The sequence below is a fragment of the Phocoena sinus genome, chromosome 1 (assembly GCF_008692025.1).
Source record: "Phocoena sinus isolate mPhoSin1 chromosome 1, mPhoSin1.pri, whole genome shotgun sequence".
Lineage (NCBI taxonomy): Eukaryota > Metazoa > Chordata > Mammalia > Artiodactyla > Phocoenidae > Phocoena > Phocoena sinus.
In genome coordinates, this window is record NC_045763.1 from 22,037,284 (window position 1) to 22,058,545 (window position 21,262).

A 21,262-nucleotide genomic window follows, 5' to 3' on the forward strand; every position below is an offset into this window, starting at 1 on the left:
TTGTTTTCCCAGTCACAAGAACCAATTCTTTTTTCCTCTCAGAGCACTTTTCAAAACCTATTTATTTACTTGTTTGTTTTCTGCCTCCCCTCCTAGTCTGTAAGCTCCATGAAGGCAGAATCTTACTACCTTATTCATCACCTCCAACGTCTAGCAAAGCACCCGGCCTACAATAGGTGAAGCTCAATAAATACTCGTGGGATTCATGAATAGCATGTCAAGGTTATCAAAAACAAGCAAAGTGTGAAAAACTGCAGTCAAGAGAATCCTAAGGAGCCACATGACAATCAAATGAAATGTGGTGTCCTGGATGGGGTCCTGGAACAGAAAAAGGACATCAGGTAAAAACTAAGGAAATCTGGGCTTCCCTGGTGGCGCAGTGATTGAGAGTCTGCCTGCTAATGCAGGGGACATGGGTTCGTGCCCCGGTCCAGGAAGATCCCACATGCCGCGGAGCGGCTGGGCCCGTGAGCCATGGCTGCTGAGCCTGTGCGTCTGGAGAGACCACAGCAGTAAGAGGCCCGCGTACCGCAAAAAAAAAAAAAAAAAAAAAAAAAAAAAAACTAAGGAAATCTAAATAAACCTAGGATTTAATTAATAATAATGTACCAATATTGGTTTATTAATCATAACAAATGTTCCATTCTAATGTGAGATGTTAATAATAGGGGAAACTGTGTGCAGGGCAGGGAGATATATAACTCTCTGTATCATCTGCTCAATTTTTCTACAAATCTAAAACTACAATAAAAAATAAAGTCTGTTAAAATACAAAACAAATCTCTTAGTCAACAAAAGACTCTTGTGTGTTACCAACACTATCAGAGCCCAAAGACATTCACTGAAATTCAAGGTTGGGTTAAAATTAATTCTGAAATTTCTGAAATTAATTTTGCTACTTGAATTTTAATTATTTAAATCATCTCAATTGAAGAAAATAACCAGAGATTGGGCCACACAGTCACAGACACTCTAGGAAAAGGTTGATATAAAGACGCCAGATCTATTTAATCAAAGGGTTTTCATGAGCATTGAAGTATAAACTAAAGAAAAGGTTTTGATCAGAGCTGATCAATCCAGAAGTGGAATTTGCTGTAATTTCCCTAACTTCCCCTGGGAAGATGGGCTACTGTCAATTGTTGAAAGCTTCTGGAGGGGATGAGGGGACATTGCTGTTTTGACCACTTAAAAAAAAAAATTAATACAATGCTCCTTGTTTTTATTCCGTGGAATGACTGGGTAGTTACACAGGGGGGAAGATGAAGCCCTGGAGAGCTGACATTAATTATCTGTGCTAAAGGAAATGAAAAGTGGGGGTGAGCAGAGTGATACTGATAAAGGAGGATCCAGGTGATTCAAATGTGCCAGTAATACCCATATTTCCTTTTAGCCAATTGTTACCACTTGCTTTCTACCAACTTTTTCTCAGAATAAATGGCAAAAATTGATAACTTGATGGTTCATTTCTGCCTTAATTTCTACCCTTTGCCAAAGTTCTAATGGCAATATAATGGGCCAATAGGTTAACCAGAAAAGGGAAGGGAAATGAATTTAAATACTTGCAAGTATAGGTTCTCAATTATGGGGGTTGATATTGATACCATGACTTCTACATTGAAAATCATAAACATTACACCCACGTGCTGGGGTCAGGCTGCCCAGCTTACATTCTTGACTTATTTACTGTGTGTCTTATGTGCCAAATCTGTAAAATGAGATTAATGACAGTACTTCCCTCATAGGTGTGTTGTGATTACATGAGTAACACCTATCTGCTAAAATAATGCTAAGCACATAATATGCACTTAACAAATACCAACAGTGATCATTATTAGCACAATGGAGGAAATTGGGTTAATTGATCTAAAGGGAAAAAATGTACTAAAAGGTAAGAAATTAGGATAGTGGCAAATGAGGTTGAAAGCACAGCTTCATGACTTTTTTAAAGCAATGGGTCTTAAAAGACCCCCAAAAGGTGGTTCCTCTTGTTTTACAAAGAGGGAGAAGTAAGTACAGCTATCAGGTTCCTCAAATTCAAGGTACAGGTACAGACGAGTGGTGGTTCTACACCTTGGGAGAGGATTATTAATATAAAGGAAGAGAACTCCTTGCTTTTCTTTCATGACCTAGGTGTAGTCATCAGAGATATATCAGTTTAGGAGGGACTTGGCTACTAGATTTGCCTGTAGTTGGACCCCAAAGCCTACCAAAGTAGAGGAACACTTTATAAAAATGAAAGGGAGTAGAGGAGAAGACAAAGTCATGCTCTTCAGTTTTTTTCCTCCTGGTTTGTTCCCATTTTAGAAAGAAAGAAGGGGGAGGGTACAAACATAAAAAGAAGGGAAAATAATTAAGAGGAGACTCCGTAAACAATAAGAGAAAAAGGTAGCTCAGAGCAAGGTCTTAGGAATGTAGTAACCAGTTGTTCCCAACAGACTAAGAAAAAGTAGTCCTCAGTCATTTTATTGAAAACAGTTAATACTGAAAATCAAAATATTTTGTTTAATATAATCTACATCAAAACAGTTTTTCATCATCAAAGTTTGTATTTTAAGAATACCTAGGACTGGGCTTCCCTGGTGGCGCAGTGGTTGAGAGTCTGCCTGCTGATGCAGGGGACACGGGTTCGTGCCCCGGTCTGGGAAGATCCCACATGCCGCGGAGCGGCTGGGCCCGTGAACCATGGCCGCTGAGCCTGCGCGTCTGGAGCCTGTGCTCTGCAACAGGAGAGGCCCGCGTACCACAAAAAAAAAAAAAAAAAAAAGAATACCTAGGACTGGTTTTATAAGGAATAATATTTAAAAGCTGGGAGAAATCAGGAGAAAGGAGGCAGATGAGAAGCCAAGTAGATGGACATTAATTCCCAATTTGGAGCAATGATAAATTCCCTGCATTGGACTTGGAAGGGTAAGGAATTAACTCCACAGTGCCTTTTGAGTTTCTTTGTCTTCATTCCAAATAGTCCTGTCATAATTCTAACCTTTTAGAGGAAGAACTCAGGAAGGCAGAGATGTTTAGAGTTCAAGCTTTAATGCTATGCTTTCCATCACAAAATAGAAACAACACTGAATTTTTTGAATGAGAAAAGCTCACCAAGAAGTAGTAAATGGGGGTGGAGGTATAACAAAAACCACAGCAGAAAAGCGGCACACATCTCACAAAGCAGCACTCAATCCCACTTTCCAGTCTATTTGGACTTCACATAAAAGAAGTCAGCAAAGCTCTAACCCATGGAGTCTTCTACTCATTTACAGGACAAAATGCCACTGAGAACAGACTAGAACAAAATTAGACAGGTTTTCTGGACACCAACGTGCAAAAGAGGAGTCTTCAATTCTATTAAGCAGTTCACAAAAGCTTAAACTACTTATGAACCACACTCCTAGGTTCTAGTTTGTCTAACACAAAAAGCATGCACAAATGCAAATATCCTACATTACCCAGTATGTCTGGAGATACAGGTAGATTAAAAACAAAAAACAATAATAATTTTTTTAAAAAAACAAAAAAACAAAACACACACAACCATGCCTGTTTACCTTGAATGGGATAAGAATAATGTGCTGGGCTTGGCTGGCTTGTGGTTAACCCTGTAGTGCAGGTAAGAACACTGTGTTGACTTGGAGATGGAGTCTGAGTTAAACCACTTTCAGGTTTCATACCTGGCCACAATGCACCTGAATCAGATAAATTGGACCAATTACAAACAAAACACTGGAACTGAGGAGCATGGTTATGCTTTCAAATATCAGCCAGTAGGTTTAAAATCAAAATCTTAAAACAAAAATAAATTTGCTTGTAAGAGAAAATTATTGAATCTCCCACTCGTAATATACCACAAGCAAATACAATTTCAAAGAATTGGGGAATGGGGCCATAGAAACAAAAATCTTGTCAAAAACCCAATAGTGATATGTATGTATGTAAGTTCACTTCAGTGGATGGGGAAAATTGATCAGCATTCAGAAAAAGGGCTGCTGACACTCTACCATTGTTGTAGAGTGCCTGACATTCCTGTAGAGTGATAAATCATTTATCTGCATTGTCTAGGTAGGAGACATTCCACATACGTTTAAAATTCACTTACCCATTAAACAAGCACCAGATTTTTCTAAAATGTATGTATACTTCTCTGCCTTCTTAAGCTGGTTATTTTGTTACCTTTATTTCTTCTGATTAGGAAAGACAAACCTGCTTACTTTTATAAATTAAAAAACATTAACAGAAATATAATTTCTAATTTTTAGAAATAATAAAGTCATATATAATCCCACCATCCAGACTTAACTGCTATTCAGTTTGCATAAGAGTCACTCAGATTTCTTCTGTTTACTAATCTTTTTTTTTCTTCTTTTTAATAAAAATGGGATGTTACATGCTGTTCATAATTTGCTTTTCCACATAATACCTGAGACATATCTTTCCCTGTTAGAACATATAATAAGACATCATAGCTATTCAGTTTTGTTTTTATCACAAGGCTCCTAAGTGACAATCTTTCTAAAAAATATTTATATCCTTTCCTGCCTTCTTAGCAGGGAGGAAATAGTGACCATACCTTTTCTCAAATCTATACTGTGCTGTGCTATGTACATTACAGAAACATCCCCAGAGGCTACTGCAATATGTGAAGACATTTGCTTAGTACTAAGTAGAACTCAATTACAGTTCTATGATTTGAAGGCTCTTGTATCACTTTGTCTTTTCTCTGTGATCTGTCACTTCTTGACAATCTCCTGTTTCTGGCTGTATCTCCTTTTTCATTTGCAGTAAACTAGAAAACCATTAAAAAAGCTTGCTTCTACACGACAGCCTAAGGATATCCTTTATGAGTGAAGAGTTTTTGTCATAAAATTTTTTTTTTGGCCACGCTGTGCAGCATGCAGGATCTTGGTTCCCCAACTGGGGATCAAACCCATGCCCCCTGCATTGGGAGCATGGAGTCTTAACCACTGGACTGCCAGGGAAGACCCCAAGTTTTTGTCATAATTTTGGCTATGCAAAAGTCTATTAAAAACCTCACTGTAGGGAGGAGATATGGGGATATATGTATAGGTATAGCTGATTCACTTTGTTATAAAGCAGAAACTAACACACCATTGTAGAGCAATTATACTCCAACAAAGATGTCAAAAAACAAAACAAAACAAAAAAACCCTCACTGTGCTCTGAATAGTTATAGCTACTGGATCAATATAGTTGAAGCTGATAATTAGGCCCAAGAAGATTCATCAAACACATTCCAGGTAAGAAATCAATACCAAGGTCAGCCACAGATTCAAATTCAACATTACCTCACTTCATATACTCTTAATCTGATAAGAAGTTTATAAATATATAATGCTTTGAGAGTAAGGACCTCTGCTTCACCAGGGCCCTCAGATATCTTAGTGTAACTCAGATCTGTAAAATTTGTTGATAAGTAAATGTAAGAATAGTAAAAGGAGATGTCAGGGCTTCCCTGCTGGCGCAGTGGTTGCGAGTCCGCCTACCAATACAGGGGACGCAGGTTCGTGCCTTGGTCCGGGAAGATCCCACATGCCGCGGAGTGGCTGGGCCCGTGAGCCATGGCCGCTGAGCCTGTGCGTCTGGAGCCTGTGCTCCGCAGTGGGAGAGGCTGCAACAGTGTGAGGCCCGCATACCGCAAAAAGAAAAAAAGGAGATGTTAAAATCTGAAAAGGTTCACAGTGGAACATGGTAATTGCCTTGTCTCAAACTTTTTTTTTCATTGAAGTATAGTTAATTTACAATGTTGTTAGTTTCTGCTGTAGAGCAAAGTGATTTAGCTACACACACACACACACACACACACACACACACACACACACTTTTTCAGATTCTTTTCCATTATAGATTATTACAAGATATTTAGTATAGTTTCCTGTGCTATACAGTAGGTCCTTGTTATTTACCTATTTAATATACAGTAGTGTGTATGTGTTAATCCCAAACTCCTAATTTATCAAACTAAAGCATTAAAAAAACAAGACATATTCTTTTCTCACCTACTAAACACATGAAATAACATATTTGAGGAGATTAAGGAATGCCAACATCTCTATAGCACAAATTAGGAGGGTTGCCCTCCACCCCCTTCCACCCCTTGGTTCATGATGATTTTCAGTCTTGCCCAGTAAGCCACAGCTTAATTCCTTGTTATGGCTGACATTTAACAATAAAAAATATTTGAGAATGTAGTTTTTTTAAACATTTGTGATGTGAAATTTGAATATTAGTGCTAAGATTCTTGGTGGTTGACTATCACACTTTTTAGAAACATAGAAACAACTTGCCTTTTCAATGTCACAATAACTTTCACATTTATTGTAATCAATGTGTTTTTTTCCTAAATAGGTTCTGAACCTGAGGTGTTGGGTTTGTAAACATGTTTATTATTACACTGTCCTAAAATACTATCTTACTAATAAGAATAGTATTAACTGAGAGAGTTTTGCTAGTCTCATTATTCAGTATGTATTTTTAAAGTTTCAAAATGTAAAATTTCTATAAACTGGTCCATCTTATAAGGTCAGAAATTAGTGCAAAATGTCCAAGACAAGTAGAGAAAATAATAGATAGATTTGAATGTTTTGGGGCAGAAACATAAAGTAGCTATTGAATATTATTTTATGAAGAACAGAGGAATAAAAGACAATATGGACACTGCCTCCAGTATCACTGTAGCCCTGCTCTTTAAGTGTGTGTGTATCTATCCGTCTATCTTCCTTTAAAAGCACTCTTTGCAGAATTCCAAGTAACAAGTAGCATGACCAAATGGTGTGACTGTAGAGCACTAATGCCAGCAGCAAAGAAGAAATGAAATCCCAGCTTCCTGACTCCTGGTCCACTGTTCTTTGCCTACAAGTAAACTTTCTCAAGTCATTTTAAGTACCAAGAGCCTGATGTAGAGCAGCAGCTGATCTAAAAATGGCAAAGGAAGTCTGCCTCTGAGTGCTGTTCTTGTGCTGCCCCACAGTGGGGTCTTATCACAAACTCTACCCAAGTTTCTCAGCACAAATACTTCCCCCCTATTGGCTAGTCACTAACCAAACTAATCTGAGCAGTTCACTTTGCAGTAATATATATCAGAGTAGTGGAAATTTAGAGAAGATTAGTTTGGTTAAAAATCGAAGTACAGGGCTTCCCTGGTGGCGCAGTGGTTGAGAGTCCGCCTGCCGATGCAGGGCACACGGGTTCGTGCCCTGGTCCGGGAAGATCCCACATGCCGCGGAGCGGCTGGGCCCGTGAGCCATGGCCGCTGAGCCTGCGCGTCCGGAGCCTGTGCTCTGCAGCAGGAGAGGCCACAGCAGTGAGAGGCCCGCGTACCGCAAAAAAAAAAAAAAAAAAAAAATCGAAGTACATATAAATGCTAAAAAAAAACCACATGAAAGAATATCTTGTTGATTTAATACCTCACTGGGATGAGCTCTTATAAATACTAAGTAATTTAATCTGAGTACTTTTGTTAACTATAAGTAGATGTATATTATAGAAAATTGGGAAAATATAGAAAGTGAAAAGAAAAAAATTGCATAGTCTCATCACACACACAAAAAATACAGACAGGACTTCCCTGGTGGCGCAGTGGTTGAGAGTCCGCCTGCCGATGCAGGGCACACGGGTTCGTGCCCTGGTCCGGGAAGATCCCACATGCCGCGGAGCGACTGGGCCCGTGAGCCATGGCCTCATGAGCCTGCGCGTCCGGAGCCTGTGCTCCGCAACGGGAGAGGCCACTACAGTGAGAGGCCCGCGTACCGAAAAAAAACAAAAAAACAGACAATTCTCACTTTTGCACGGGACTGTGTGAACTGAAACCTGTACACATTGGAACTGTGTCCTCACTTTGCATGATTCCTTGGTAATTGAGATCAAATCTGTACTGCCTGTACTGTTAACATTCAGTTTTTCTTCCAAACTATTCTTTATGTACATATTTTTAAAAACTACTAACTTGGTATATTATATTGTATTTTTAGTTTTATATACTGCTTTTTTCAATTAATAATAAACTTTTTTCAAGACACTAAATATTCCTTAAGAATATGATTTATAATGGCTACACAGTTTTCCATTCTATGGATACACTGCAATTTAACATATACCTTTCAATTCAATATGTCTGTTGTTTCCAATCTTTTGCTATTATAAATAATGCTGTGATGAATATCTTGGTAGTAAATTTTTGTGGTTATCTCTAATTAATTCCCTAGGATAAATCCCTAAAAGTAAAATTACTGAGGGATATGGCATGAACATCCTTAAGACTCTTAATACATACTGTCAAATCTCCATCTCATATTAAAGTTCTTTTAAAAGAAGGTAGAACAATGGCAGTTAAGCCAATCTTTTATGAGCCCCTAAAAACAAACGAGTACCCTTTCTCTCACACGTACTCATGCAGATCACTGGAACCTCAAATCCTCATTCTACCATCTCACCAGATTTCTATATAGCCCCGAAAAGATATGACCACCATTCCTTTACTTTTAAAGATTAGTCATAATATGGGCTTCCTAGATTTCCTCTAGTCTTTTCTCACTTCTTTAAAAGGAGGAAACTTTTAAATTTCAAACTCAACTGTGAGATTAACTTTTTCATACAGACCTAAATTTATGAGCACTTCTGGAATTAAACAGACCGGGGTGCACTTCTAATCCTAGGCATTTACTAACTGTATGACCTCAGGTTAGTCACTTCATCTTTCTAAGCCTGTTCCCTCATCTATAAAAAGGGATAATGCTGCCACTTACTTTTTAAGGGTGGTCCTGAGGATTACTTAAGAAAGTAATGTAAAGTGTGAAGCACTCATTCTCAGCATACTGCTTGCGTAGTAAGCACTCAATATTATTACAATATATTATTACTGTATAAATATATAACATACAATCATATTACAGTAAGATTTTCTAAAGCTCTGTTTACATCCGAAATAAAATAACAGACTAGCTAATCTAGTTTTAGTGCTGACAGGCGACACTGAGATAATAAAATTACCAAAATCTTCACAAGAAAAAAAGAAATGGAGCCTTTTTTTTAACTGAAGTGTAGTTGATTTACAATACTGTGTTAATTTCAGGTGTATAGTACAGTGATGCAGTTTTTTTGTTTTTTGCAAATTATATTCCATTATAGGTTATTACAAGATATTGGGTATAATTCCCTGTGCTACACAGGAAGAAACGGAGTGTTTTACATCTGAGTGATAGAAAAGAAAAGAAGCCATGTGTTAAAACATAAGAAAATGCCTTTCAAAAATACAGGCACTTTAAAAAGCATTACACACACACACACAAAGTATTATAAACATTTCCTTAAAATTTCCTTTATAAAATTTAAGAATATGCCATACCTATCATTCAAAGGCAAATTAAGCTAATGAACAGTTCTCTCTGAATTACTGATAAGAAAAACTTATTAAACAAGTTTCCCTCACCCCCAATTATTAAACAGAAATAGATTAATAAAAGAGCCTGTTATAACCAATATTTCTTTATAAAATAAACACTGTTTCCTTCAAGTTTTTAACAGGGATCTACCTATTTTACAGATTTTTCTTTCTTTCTTTAAAATGAGAGAAATGCTGTGATTATAAAAGATACCATAATATCTAGGACCTATATGCACATGGCATTGTGCTAGGTATTCCAAAATCTGAGTTCAGAGATATAATAGGAGTTTTATTTAACACTGAACAGCAGGATCAATCAACTGTTCAACAATGTCATAAAGCGCTTTTGGCTTTCTAATAAAGAATTTAAATCAAAACAGAGAGTAAAAAAAATGTGAAATACTTTATACTTGCTAGCCTATTGTTAGCCAGCTGTTGATAAATTAGCTTTAATATATGCAAAAAGAAATAAACACAAACATATTCACAGAGTCCTGCTTCCAAAAGGAAGCTCAGTCTTGTCTGGTTAAATATATCAGAAACATAAAAGTTTAGTATATATCGACAGGCACGAGGCATGGGTGTACAAACAGGAAAACAAGAGCATTTCTGTTTCTCTTCTCTCATGAAGTTATCAACTACCACTACCATTAAACATAACCCCCAATTTTTGTTTCTAGTAGTTATCAGGAGCTAAGGAATGCTAACAAGCCTCAAGATAAGAAAGCTGTCAGTATCATAAAAGAGCAGCCAAATCGGCCAGGAAAACTAGGAATCTCAAAACCAAAGGCAAGCAACACCCAGAATCTGTGGCAATCTGTTTGAAAGATTTTTCTAATTCCTAGCTAGTTTCAATAAAGGCTAACCAGTTATAATTTTATTAACATATTGAATATTTTTTAAAAAATACAGTATTTTCTTAATTTTCTGACACCAGTTCTAGGAAAGCAGGGAAGGGGCAATAAAGCACACTGACAATATCTATCAATTCACACACACACAGAAAAAGCGCAGATATTAAGTGCCCAAAGAACCTCAAACTGACTTCTAGTAAATCATTCTAATTTATAGTTCATGTACAAGATACCTAAAACCAAAGAACAAAACTCTCTATGCACATGATAAGGTTGTACAAAACTGGGGATTTCCCCTTCTAAGACGACTTTCTGGTTCAGCAGAGCAACAACTGATGAGTTTGGGGCAGCAGGGAAGGAGAGGGAGAAATTGACAAAACAGAGCAGGGTTGGTGGGGACAGAAAACTATAAGGTATATTCCATCCGGAATATGTAGATTACTTGGTTTTAGCAAGAAATTAGCCACCTCAAAATATATTTGTCATGGTATCATGTTTTGTATGGTAAGTCAAATCAACTGTAATTCCTCAAAGAGTTTCCAAACACTTGAAGATTCCAAGCTTTACAGTCAAGACTTAGTATCCTGGAAATAGCTACATTATGGCAGATAAACAACTGAGTATTGAGAAGTTATGATTTTATATGACATGCATCAAATATACTGCTGGAAAGTTGCATACCCAACTTCTATCACACCTGTGCCTGAGCAGGTGCTCTGCCAAGAACAACGTGGCATCTCTCAGCTTCCTGATAGCCGTGCTCGCTTTTGGGTGAAAGACGGAAATTTCTGGGGGATAAAATCAACATTCTTAGCAACTCCTCACAATAGAATGCCTTACCGAAAGGAGGTAGTCCATATGTTTGGGTTGCCTGAGGGTAGACAGCATAGGGTTGAGACTGCTGCAGTGGCTGATACTGAGTCTGCCCAGGGTAAGCAGTTTCCGAAACAGGAACTGAGAGGATATGTGCATAAGGTCTAGAAAAGTTCAAGAAAACAAAAACTTTCATGTGAGAAAAGTAGGGGAAATAGCTAATACCACTAACAGCAAAGCCTCAGCAATGAGGAGACTAACCTGCCACATAAAATGTCTCTTACTATGGTCAGAAAGTAGAATTCTTTTTTCCTTTCCAGGTTCTACTGTCACCTACCTAACAATTTTACAGAAAATTTAATAGCTTCAAATATCTTCCTCCCAAGGTCCAGTTACTATGCCTCAAACATTTGTGGTGTGCCACATGCAAGGCCCTATGTGAGATGCAAGTATGGACTAAACTCGTTTATGCCCTTATGTCTAAATATAGAACAAAACCCTAAAATGACATAAAACTGGACAGAACAGGATTGGCGATTGGCTCCATTCTCCACCTAGCCCTCTGGGCCAAACTAAAGTTCTGAGAGGGAAAGTGGGACTTAGAGAAGAGGGTGAGGCTGGCAGAGAAAAGGCAAGCAACCATATTAGAAAACAGGGAGTACAGGTGTGGCCCAATATCCCCAGATCGAGCCTATAAAATAGAAGTCACATAACTAATAAAATCCAGGAAGTTCAAGACAGGACACAGAATTGCCCCGCTGATACTTAAGCCAGAGTACTGCCACTAGTTGGTGCCAACCACATCAGGTTTAGCTAGAGATTTGAACTTAACAGTGAAACTTCTGGGATTTTAAACTAGCTAGATGACCTGGTCATTTTATCCATGGAATAAGATGGTGCCACATTTTATGCACTGAATTTTTAGATACCGGTTATTTTATCTGATAAGTTATGCTGTACTCATAAGCAAGAAAGTGTCATATGTACCATATAGATCATAACAATAAAATAATGGGGGAAAGGGGTGTTTCAGAAAGGAAAAGATTTTTTTCCCCCCAGTTTTGGGGAAGAAGAAAATGAAGGAAGCCTATAAAGAAATGGTCTGTGAGCTGAGCAGATAGCATGTGCAGAAGTGGGAGAGAAAGGGTGTTTTAGGAAAAGAGAAAAACTCTGGCAAAGGTACAGAGAAAGGGCTTCAGCCTGCAAGCAGCACATATTATATTAAGGCAAAGTATAAGAAGATAGACAGCAAAGACCTTGAATATGAGGCTAAAAGTGTTCAACTGGGAGTCACTGAAATTGTTGAGCAAAGAATGACAAGATCAGAGCTGTCCTTTAATAAAGATTGGTTTGACATTTCTTTGTAAAATGGATTGCGGAAGGTAGCTGAAATAGAGGCAATTAAAAAATGCAATGGTTTTAGCTAAGTGGTAAGGAGGTCTGCATTAAGATAGAAGGCATAGGGACTCCCCTGGTGGCACAGTGGTTAAGAGTCCACCTGCCAATGCAGGGGACACGGGTTCGAGCCCTGGTCCGGGAGGATCCCATGTGCGGCGGAGTGGCTGGGCCCCTGCGCCATAACTGCTGAGCCTGTGCTCTGGAGCCCGAGAGCCACAACTGCTGAGGCCCACCCACCTGGAGCCCGTGCTCCGCAATGGGAGAGGCCGCCAAAGTGAGAAGCCCGCGTACCATGGCGAGGGGTGGCTCCCACTCACAGCAACGAAGACCCAACACAGCCAAAAATAAATAAATAAAATAAATTTTAAAAAATTAAAAAGGAAAAAGATAGAAGACATAGCTAATAAGGTGTCCTGAGTACAGCAGGTATACAAATATTTTTTGAACAAATGAATGAATTTGGAATATGCAATATTCACATCTCGGTAGACCCTAAAAGACTGAATTTGAAAATTTCTATTCTTCTTAGCCAGATCTGAGACCAGAAAATAGCTCAGGTTGTAGCTGTTAATCAAATCACATGGGAATGATTTAAAATCTTAATGACTTCAAATGGATTAACCTCCAGATATGATAAAGATCATAATATCATTTTTTATATAGTGTCTTTATAGCTCAAATTATTTTCTTATCTTCTTCATAATGATCTCAGAGAATAGTTTCGGTCATTTCACAGAAGAAGAAAACCACATGAAAATGACTGGCCCAAGAATGCTATTAGTGTTAATACCAGGTTAGAATTTGAAGAACTCATTGAGCTGACTTTTCAATTAGCTCATTTTTTTAACTGACGCAAAATTCAAAAGGAAAAAGTTTTCTTTTTATAACATACCCATACATATCACTCACCTCTGTTACCAAAGGTGAGTGTTCTTTATGTACGCTGCCTATGTAAGCACATCAGAATTTATCCCAGTTTAATAAAGCACACTTGTATGTATCTATGTATGTAGGCTCACTCTAGCAATGCACAACTGCTGGCTCGATATACACACTGTTCTGCACCTACTCATCTTGGAGATGATTAACTTAGTGGACCTTAAATGCTGATCTTACCCCATGAGGCCCAAAATATTGCCTCTTAATGACTTCAACCCACTAAACCTGTTTAATCTCAAGCCTAGTTCTACTCTTCAGGACACTCCTAAAACAATAAACTGAACATAGATTAGGCTGAGAAGTCCCAGTCTGAGGCTGGCTTTAGCTTTTTAAATTGATCTCTCTATTAAAGTAGAGCAAAGACAGAATGATCAGAGGTCAATCAGTAATATGTTTACATCACTAATGGTATTTTGCATTTTTCAGTGCCTATTCATTTTGAGCAAGCTCCTGGGTAACAGTGATCTATTCCAGACAATCATCAACTTTTTAAAAGGATGTTATATAGACTATATTTAGAGGGAATGAAAAAACTGGAGTAGGGAAGAACAAGAAAGGTGAAAATAAGTTAAATGTCAACTTAATAACTTAAATATCAAGTTAAATTTTGCAATGAATCTAGAGAAAAAGCATACAGATTTTTGAAATAATCATTCAACTTACTTTGCAGAATACATTTGTGAGGTATAATCATTGGATGAGCGAGGGATGTAATCGGTGCATGTCATAACTGAAAGAAAGATATCACCAGGAAAAAGTTAGAACATTTCAAAAATGAAATGGGGAAATTTCACGTCTCACTATATAGTCTTTCAAACTAAATAACAGAATACAACTTGGGCATCAGAAATTTAGAAAGACTATGCAGTAGGAAATACCTCACTCTTCTAATAATGGGTTTAGAGACTTTTAGAGACAGTAAAAGAAGCTAGAATGCAAAGGGTATGGTAAAGCACTCGAAAGTCAGTACCAACTGACCTCTACCTTCACCCATCACTGATCTACAACCATAGATGAAGCAACTTCCTAAGCTCTCAGCTGTGCTCATAGGCAAACTTAAAATGCAAGATCTATGTCTAGGAAACCACATTATACTTCTTCAGCTTATTCATTCTCTGGGTGCTTACCCTATTCTGAATAAAAGGTCGTAAGAATGACTTGCAGGAAGACAGATTTGGAGCAAGAACTCAATTTTATTAGAAAACTGTAGCTACTGCTATACATAATCAACAGCAGAAAGACATAAGTATGCTTCTGTATTACTATTTTTTCAGCTTTGTAGTAAAGGCTTTACGTTTAGCAAAGCAGACACACACCTCAGGAACTGATGCAATACTCTGATAAACCATCAAGTAAAGAGACTTTCACAGCTAGTGTCCTCTTCACTTCCATAACTTCATCCAGAATAGATACCGTCATGAGGCTTGACCCTAATGATTTCATCTGGGATAAATACTGTAAATATTCAACTCAAGTTTGACAGACAGCAGAATCCTATTCATTAGCACTATTTCAGTCCATATTGTAGACAGAGTAACATCACAGAGCTTGTACCAGACTCCTCAACTGTTCAAGAACTTCCTTCAACAACTATAAAGGAGGTTGCTCTATTGTGATTAGGGACTAAGGGTGAACCAACTAACTTCATGTCCAGCTGGGTTCCCTGAGTGTCTGACCCAAAAAGGGAACCCTGATCAAGATCAGATGCAGGGACAATTCATGCCCAACAGTACGATAAATCATCATCTGTGAGTCTATCATGAACCTTGTCCACTGCCATTGTTCAAAGTCTTTGAAAATACTTAATGGCAATTTGCAGATTATGTTAATCCATAAGCACTTTGACAAAAATGAAGGGGATCTGAATTAGATCTAAAGTTCTTAGCATTCATCGCATAGAATGGAAATTCATTTGAAATTCTACATAATGGTTCCTTCTCTGCTGACAAGTACATTAAAAAACCCAAATCCTTCTCCTCCTCTGATTTAATTTAATTCTAGAAGAGGTCCACAAAACATCCTGGGAGATCTAGGCCAATTTTTACTTCTCTAGAGAATGAATGAGCCTTGATCTTTGCAGTACTTGGGAACTATGAAAAGCTTATCAAGAGTCAGGGCAAGGGACTTCCCTGGTGGTCCAGTGGTGAAGAATCCGCCTTCCAATGCAGGGGACGAGGGTTCTATCCCTAGTCGGGGAACTAAGATCCCACATGCCAGGGGCAACTAAGTCCGCGTGCCACAACGACTGAGCTTGTGCACCTCAACAAGAGAGCCCGCGTGCCGCAAACTACAGAGCCCATGCGCCACAACTAGAGAGAAGCCCACGCACTGCAACGAACAGCCCATGTGCCGCAATGAAAGATCCTGCATGCCTCAAGGAAGATCCCATGTACCGTAACTAAGACCTACTGCAGCCAAAATAAATAAAGAAAATAAACAATTTTTTAAAAAGAGTCAAGGCATAATCTGCTTAAAATCTGTAACTTCTCTGTCCCCTTGCCAAGCTGTGGGACAGCTGCCTTCCTACTAAATTGCAAAAGTATTAAGATCATTATTGTATGTGCACTAAATACCCAAGTCTTCTGTTCCCTTGTGACAAAAAATTGCATGTGAGGTGGGATAATCAAGTTTCAATGACCTATGTCAGCTACACAACAAAGCCAGACCCCAGAATAAAATTACACAAAATGGAAATAGAACCCAAATTTCTTTAGCTTTGTGTAAATAAATCTGGATGTGTTTAACTTTGTACTGGTTAAAAAAAAAAAAAGCAGTGGAGATGAAGCAAAACCTTGAAATATATCCTGAAGGTAAAACTAACACGACATCCTGATGAATTTGTATGTAAGGAATGAGGAAAACGGGAATACAGGATAATTTCTAGGTTTTCAGCTTGAGTAATTAGAAGGATAGTGAAACCACTTCCAAATATGGGGAAGTTCGGGAAGAGAACAGATTTGGTGAGGGCTAAGGGAATAAAAAGCTTTCACACATTTTAAGTATGACTTTCCTTTTAAATATCTAAGTGGAGATGTCAAGTAGGCAGCTGGATTCACAAATGAAATTAGGGGAGAAGTCAGACTAGAAATACAAATTTGGAATTCGTTAACAATGTATAAAACATTTAAAGTAATGTAGTAATGGATGAGAGGATGCAGAAAGAGCAAAGATGGTAGACTAGAACCAAACCCTGAGGCCCACCAACATTCAGAGTTCAGATAGCAGAAGAAAGGCCAGCAAAGGAGAAAGGTGGGAGAAAAAATAGTGGGAGGCAGGATACAAGGAGAGAAATGTCCACTAGAACTAGCACTTTCAGTTACTGAAAGTAACTAATGACCTTGACAAAAGCAATTTCATTGGAAGAGTGGTGACAGAGGCTAAATTTGAGAGGGGTGAAGGGCGAATGGGAGGTGAGAAAGCAAGTGAGGGCAACTCTTTCCAGAGTTCCAATGGGTCATGGAACAAAGAGAAGGTCTATATCTAGCGGGGGATGTGGACCCAAAGGACGGTTTTGTGTTTTAAGATGGTAGATACTGAATCATGTCTCTTTACTGACAGGATGGATTAAGAAGAGAAGAACATGACGATGCAGGAATGGTATTAGGATAACCAAAGTACCAAAGTCCTTGGGGGAGGTGAGAACAGACAGGGTATGAAGCACAAATAAAAGGTTTTACCTTTGACAGGAGCAAGAATACTATTCCAAATCTGACAAGAATGAAGGAAGATAACATGGGTACAAACACAAGTAGCTTTGAAGATCCAGTGGTGGTAGGATAATAAGGGAGCTTCCTGTCACAGAGAGCTTCTATTTGAGAAGGAGTCATCAGGTAAGCATGAAGAAAGGTGAATGAGTATGGGTGCTTCGAGAGGAAAGAAGTGGTGTGAAATATTAAAAGGTAAAACTCATGAGTGAAATGTAGTAGGGTGCCCACTTGAGGCCCTGTGAGTAAATAGTCAGCTAGGTGTATAATTCATCCAATAATGTTCAGCTATTTGAATGCACTTATACAGACGGTGGAGAGTTGGATTAAATTATGACTGGGGTTTAGCAAGAAGAGTACAAGAGGCCAAATTATTGAAGATATTTGTAAGGGAGTAATTATAATAAAGAACCATAGAATCTATGCTGAGTAAAAAGGGACAGGAAAACAAGAAGGACATTATGGGTATTGGATAGGTCATCTACATGGATGTTGAAATTACCAAGAATAATAAGAGTCTGGATGGAGAAGAAAAAGAAGATCTAGTCTTTAAAGAGCAAAATGACTAAGAGTTTGGTCTGAGGTAAAAAGAAATGTGGGGGAGGGGCATAAATATAGACTTCAAATGAACTAGAGTTTTTGAGAAAAAAAGAGAAATGCTTTTCAAGAAGCAAGAAGACAACTTACCTCTGGGCCCTGAAGTATATAAGGAACAGGCCTTTTTCTTGGGGATGAGTGAGATATTAAAAAAATTAGAGTAGACACTTTTCATTGATTAGAGCAGTCTCCCATATGTATCAGAATTAGCTATCTTCTTGAAAATGCAGATTCCCATCCACATCAGGTCTACTGAATGATAATCACTGAAGATGAGGCTAGAATTCTACATTACAAACAAGCTCTCCAGATGACTCTTAGGTATGCTGAAAGTTTGAGAACCACTGGAACAGCATCTTCGAGGAAATAATATATACAACTCAAGACATACCATTTTTTTAAAATAGGCACACCATTTTTTAATACATGGGAATTATACAAGGTTAAGCATAATCATCTTAAGATATATCCCCCAAATAAATGTCTTTTCAAAAAGCGTCTTACACAAATTTATCCTTTCAAAGTGTGTGGGAAAATATGGAAGGGCACAGCTATTGGGTTGGCCAAAAAGTTCGTTCAGGTTTTTTCCGTAAGATCTTACTTACTTTAATTTCAAGGAGGACTATTTGCCCTATGGAGCATACCACCATGATATGTCAGAGAAAGCTCATGCCTCCACAGGAAAAAAAAAAAAGAACATTCTACAAATTTTTGTCTAATGCATGAATATAACTGTTCTACAAGAGAATAAGGGTTGGTAAGTGGATACCTGAGATGGATCTCCCTCAGGGCCCAGTATCAATCCTGGGCTCTCAGGGGATTACTTTTCTTTTTTTTGGCCTAGATGGATGGGTAGAATTATTTGGTTATTAGGAAGGTAGAAAAATATCAAGCCCTCTGGAGGAACAGTCAGAGGTTGGCCCACAAACTTTTCTGATTTTGAGTAAGGCACTATTTATTACCTTTAGAACATCCAACCTCAAAACAAAAACACAATCACCAATCCCTGGGGAGTGAATTCCATGTGATTTTGTTCCTTAGCTGGTATGTCAATAAGGCTTACAGGAGAGCACAAGGATGAACACACAAACAAGGCAATGAAAGGATTCTGGATATTCTGAGACAAACAAGGCAATCAGTGAAAACCAATTATAAAAGAATAGCATCACCTGGTCACAGGAACACCTCTTCCATGGTGCACAGAATATGGTACTTACTTTCCTCCGACATGGTAAGGTTTGAAGCAAGGCTTGAAGTTTCAGGTTTCTGATCATTGACTTCGGAGTTGCTTACTTGACTGGGAAAACCAAAATGATACATTAGTCTCTGACTGACCTGCTGCATTGCTAAAAGTGATTAAATCAAACCCTTTCTTCCTAGGTAAGTTAAGAGGCAAGGTAAGTCTACTTTATGAAATACTTATTCTTGGTTTTTAGCGGCTACCTAAAGAGCTAGGGCCAGGGCTAGTACCTTCAGCATGCTACTGTTCTTCGTCATCACTTCAATCTTTGTATCACTCGGAAATTCCACCTAAGCCACAGGCAAGTCGGATTTTCTCTGAAGACCACATGGTAAAAGAAAAATTCCACAACACCAAAAACTGCTGTCACTTTATTTCCAAAGTACCAAAGGGAAGTAGGAAGATGCTTGATTTCAGACAATGGCCCTCATAATCACTTGACAAGTTTTTTCAAATCATACACGCTTGCTTCCAAGAAGGGGTTCTGAACCTTAAAATGGTGCATTCCACTGTATTTCCTTTCCCTCAATTAAAAATAAACATATTTTTATCATTCCCAAAACTTAGCAACATCTTTTTAAAAAAACTTATAAGACAAATTAAGAGAAATTGTAAAAGATAAGTCATGTAAACTGGGAGGACAAGTCATTATGTTAGACACTTTAATGTTGGGAAGATCCTCACTGCAATTCTGAATTGGAGATTATACTTTCATCCGTCACAATGTCCTCTCTCTTCCTTCTACCTTACTTTCCACTCTCCACATATTCCCTCAACTACCAGTATAGCACAGTGCTTAAGAGTGTGGATTCTAGAACCAGATTGCTTGAGTTCATATTCCACTTTGCCAAAACTAGCTTTATGACTTTAAGCAAGTCACTGAACTTGTTTGTGCTCCAGTTTTTCAACTGTCAATGAGGGATAATTATAGAAGCTACCTTTTAGGGCTGTTATAGAAATTAATGAGTTAATACATGAAAAGTACTTAGAACAGAGACTAGAACAAAGTACAATATAACTGTAGCTAGTATTATTACAATACAACTTCTCCCCAGCCCAGGTATTCTTCCCACATTCACGTTCCCTAGCAAGAAATCTGCTTTGCTGTTCTACACTCTAGGGAGACGTGGAGAACACTGTCCCAGACACTACACATATCTGGAAAGAGTAGTTTTAAAATGAAAAAAATTTTTTAAAGAAATGTTATTTATAAAAAAAAATACACAGCACCAAAATTCTTAAAGCTCTCATTATCTTTTCTGAATGGACCTCTAATATTCAAGCATAATAAAGTTTTTTTTTTCTGGGTATATTCTCAATGTTCAAACAATTTTCCCTAAGATGTAATTAATTTTTAAAGGTAAATCCCCAGATGAAGTTTACTTTAACATATTTACTCAACTGTCCGTATTTCTGGAATAGCGCTTAGTATACCAATCAAGATATTACTGTGGGAATTGAGGGTAAGGGTAAGAAATCATACTGAATAGTTACATCATTGTTTCCCAAAATGGCTTATTTCTTATAATTACCTGAGTGGTAAAAATACAGACTTCTGAACCCCATCTTATGCCTAATTAAATAGGATTCCAAGGAGAAAGGTATAAACCCAGATAAGAACTTCACATTTCTGACTACAATGACTGGTCTTCTATGTGTACCTGAATAAGTCTGGGGTTCACTGTTATATCCACTGTTGAAAGACTATTTCTAGATCCTGTATCTTAGAAGGTATATTTGTATGGTCTGGCATACAATGGACCAGTGCCTAAAATCCCATGGTCCTGTAATCTTATAGCAAAATCCCCTACCTATTCAACTGAGTATCTAGAGATTAAATAGAAACAACAGCACCAAGACAGTGAAATAACTCCAGCACTTTGTTAAATATTTAAAGTTATTGTATCTAGAAAAATTATTAGTCTCAAAATATAATTATTTTCAGTTATATAAACATAAATTTTACTTAACAATGTGTGTATATTAAAATAAATGCTCCAAAATAAAATTTCCCTCCTCCAAAAAAGAGCAAAAACACCCAAACTCCAAAAGTAAGCGCCACAAATATTTCATTCTCATTCAATAGAACTCTTGTCAATAATGAACACAACCAACTAAAGAATGGATAAACAAAGTGTGGAATAGACATACAGTGAAGCATTATTCAGCCTTAAAAAGGAAGGAAATTCTCACACATGCTACAACATGGATAAACCACGAAGACATGCTAAATGAAATAAGCAAGTCACAGAAAGACAAATAACTTATGATTGCACTAATAAGAGATACTTAGAGTACTCAAAATCACAGAGACAAAAAGCAGAATGAT

The 21,262-nt window shown here is 37.8% G+C and overlaps 1 protein-coding gene across 21 annotated transcripts in view; it reads right to left on the reverse strand.

Moving 5' to 3' along the window:
• Positions 1 to 21,262, reverse strand: part of EYA3 (EYA transcriptional coactivator and phosphatase 3) — a 144,054-nt gene that overhangs the window by 34,496 nt on the left and 88,296 nt on the right. For 16 of the 21 annotated variants that reach the window (XM_032629277.1, XM_032629351.1, XM_032629298.1 and 13 more), the window contains 4 exons: positions 18,911 to 18,990; positions 14,056 to 14,122; positions 11,083 to 11,219; positions 3,540 to 3,677 (listed from right to left, as the gene is read on the reverse strand). In XM_032629277.1, the coding sequence (XP_032485168.1) occupies positions 3,540 to 3,677; positions 11,083 to 11,219; positions 14,056 to 14,122; positions 18,911 to 18,990 (422 nt within the window). Of the gene's footprint in view, positions 1 to 3,539; positions 3,678 to 11,082; positions 11,220 to 14,055; positions 14,123 to 14,708; positions 15,631 to 17,783; positions 18,991 to 21,262 lie in introns of those variants that run through there. The other 5 variants (XM_032629362.1, XM_032629376.1, XM_032629371.1 and 2 more) reach the window with 5 other exon arrangements.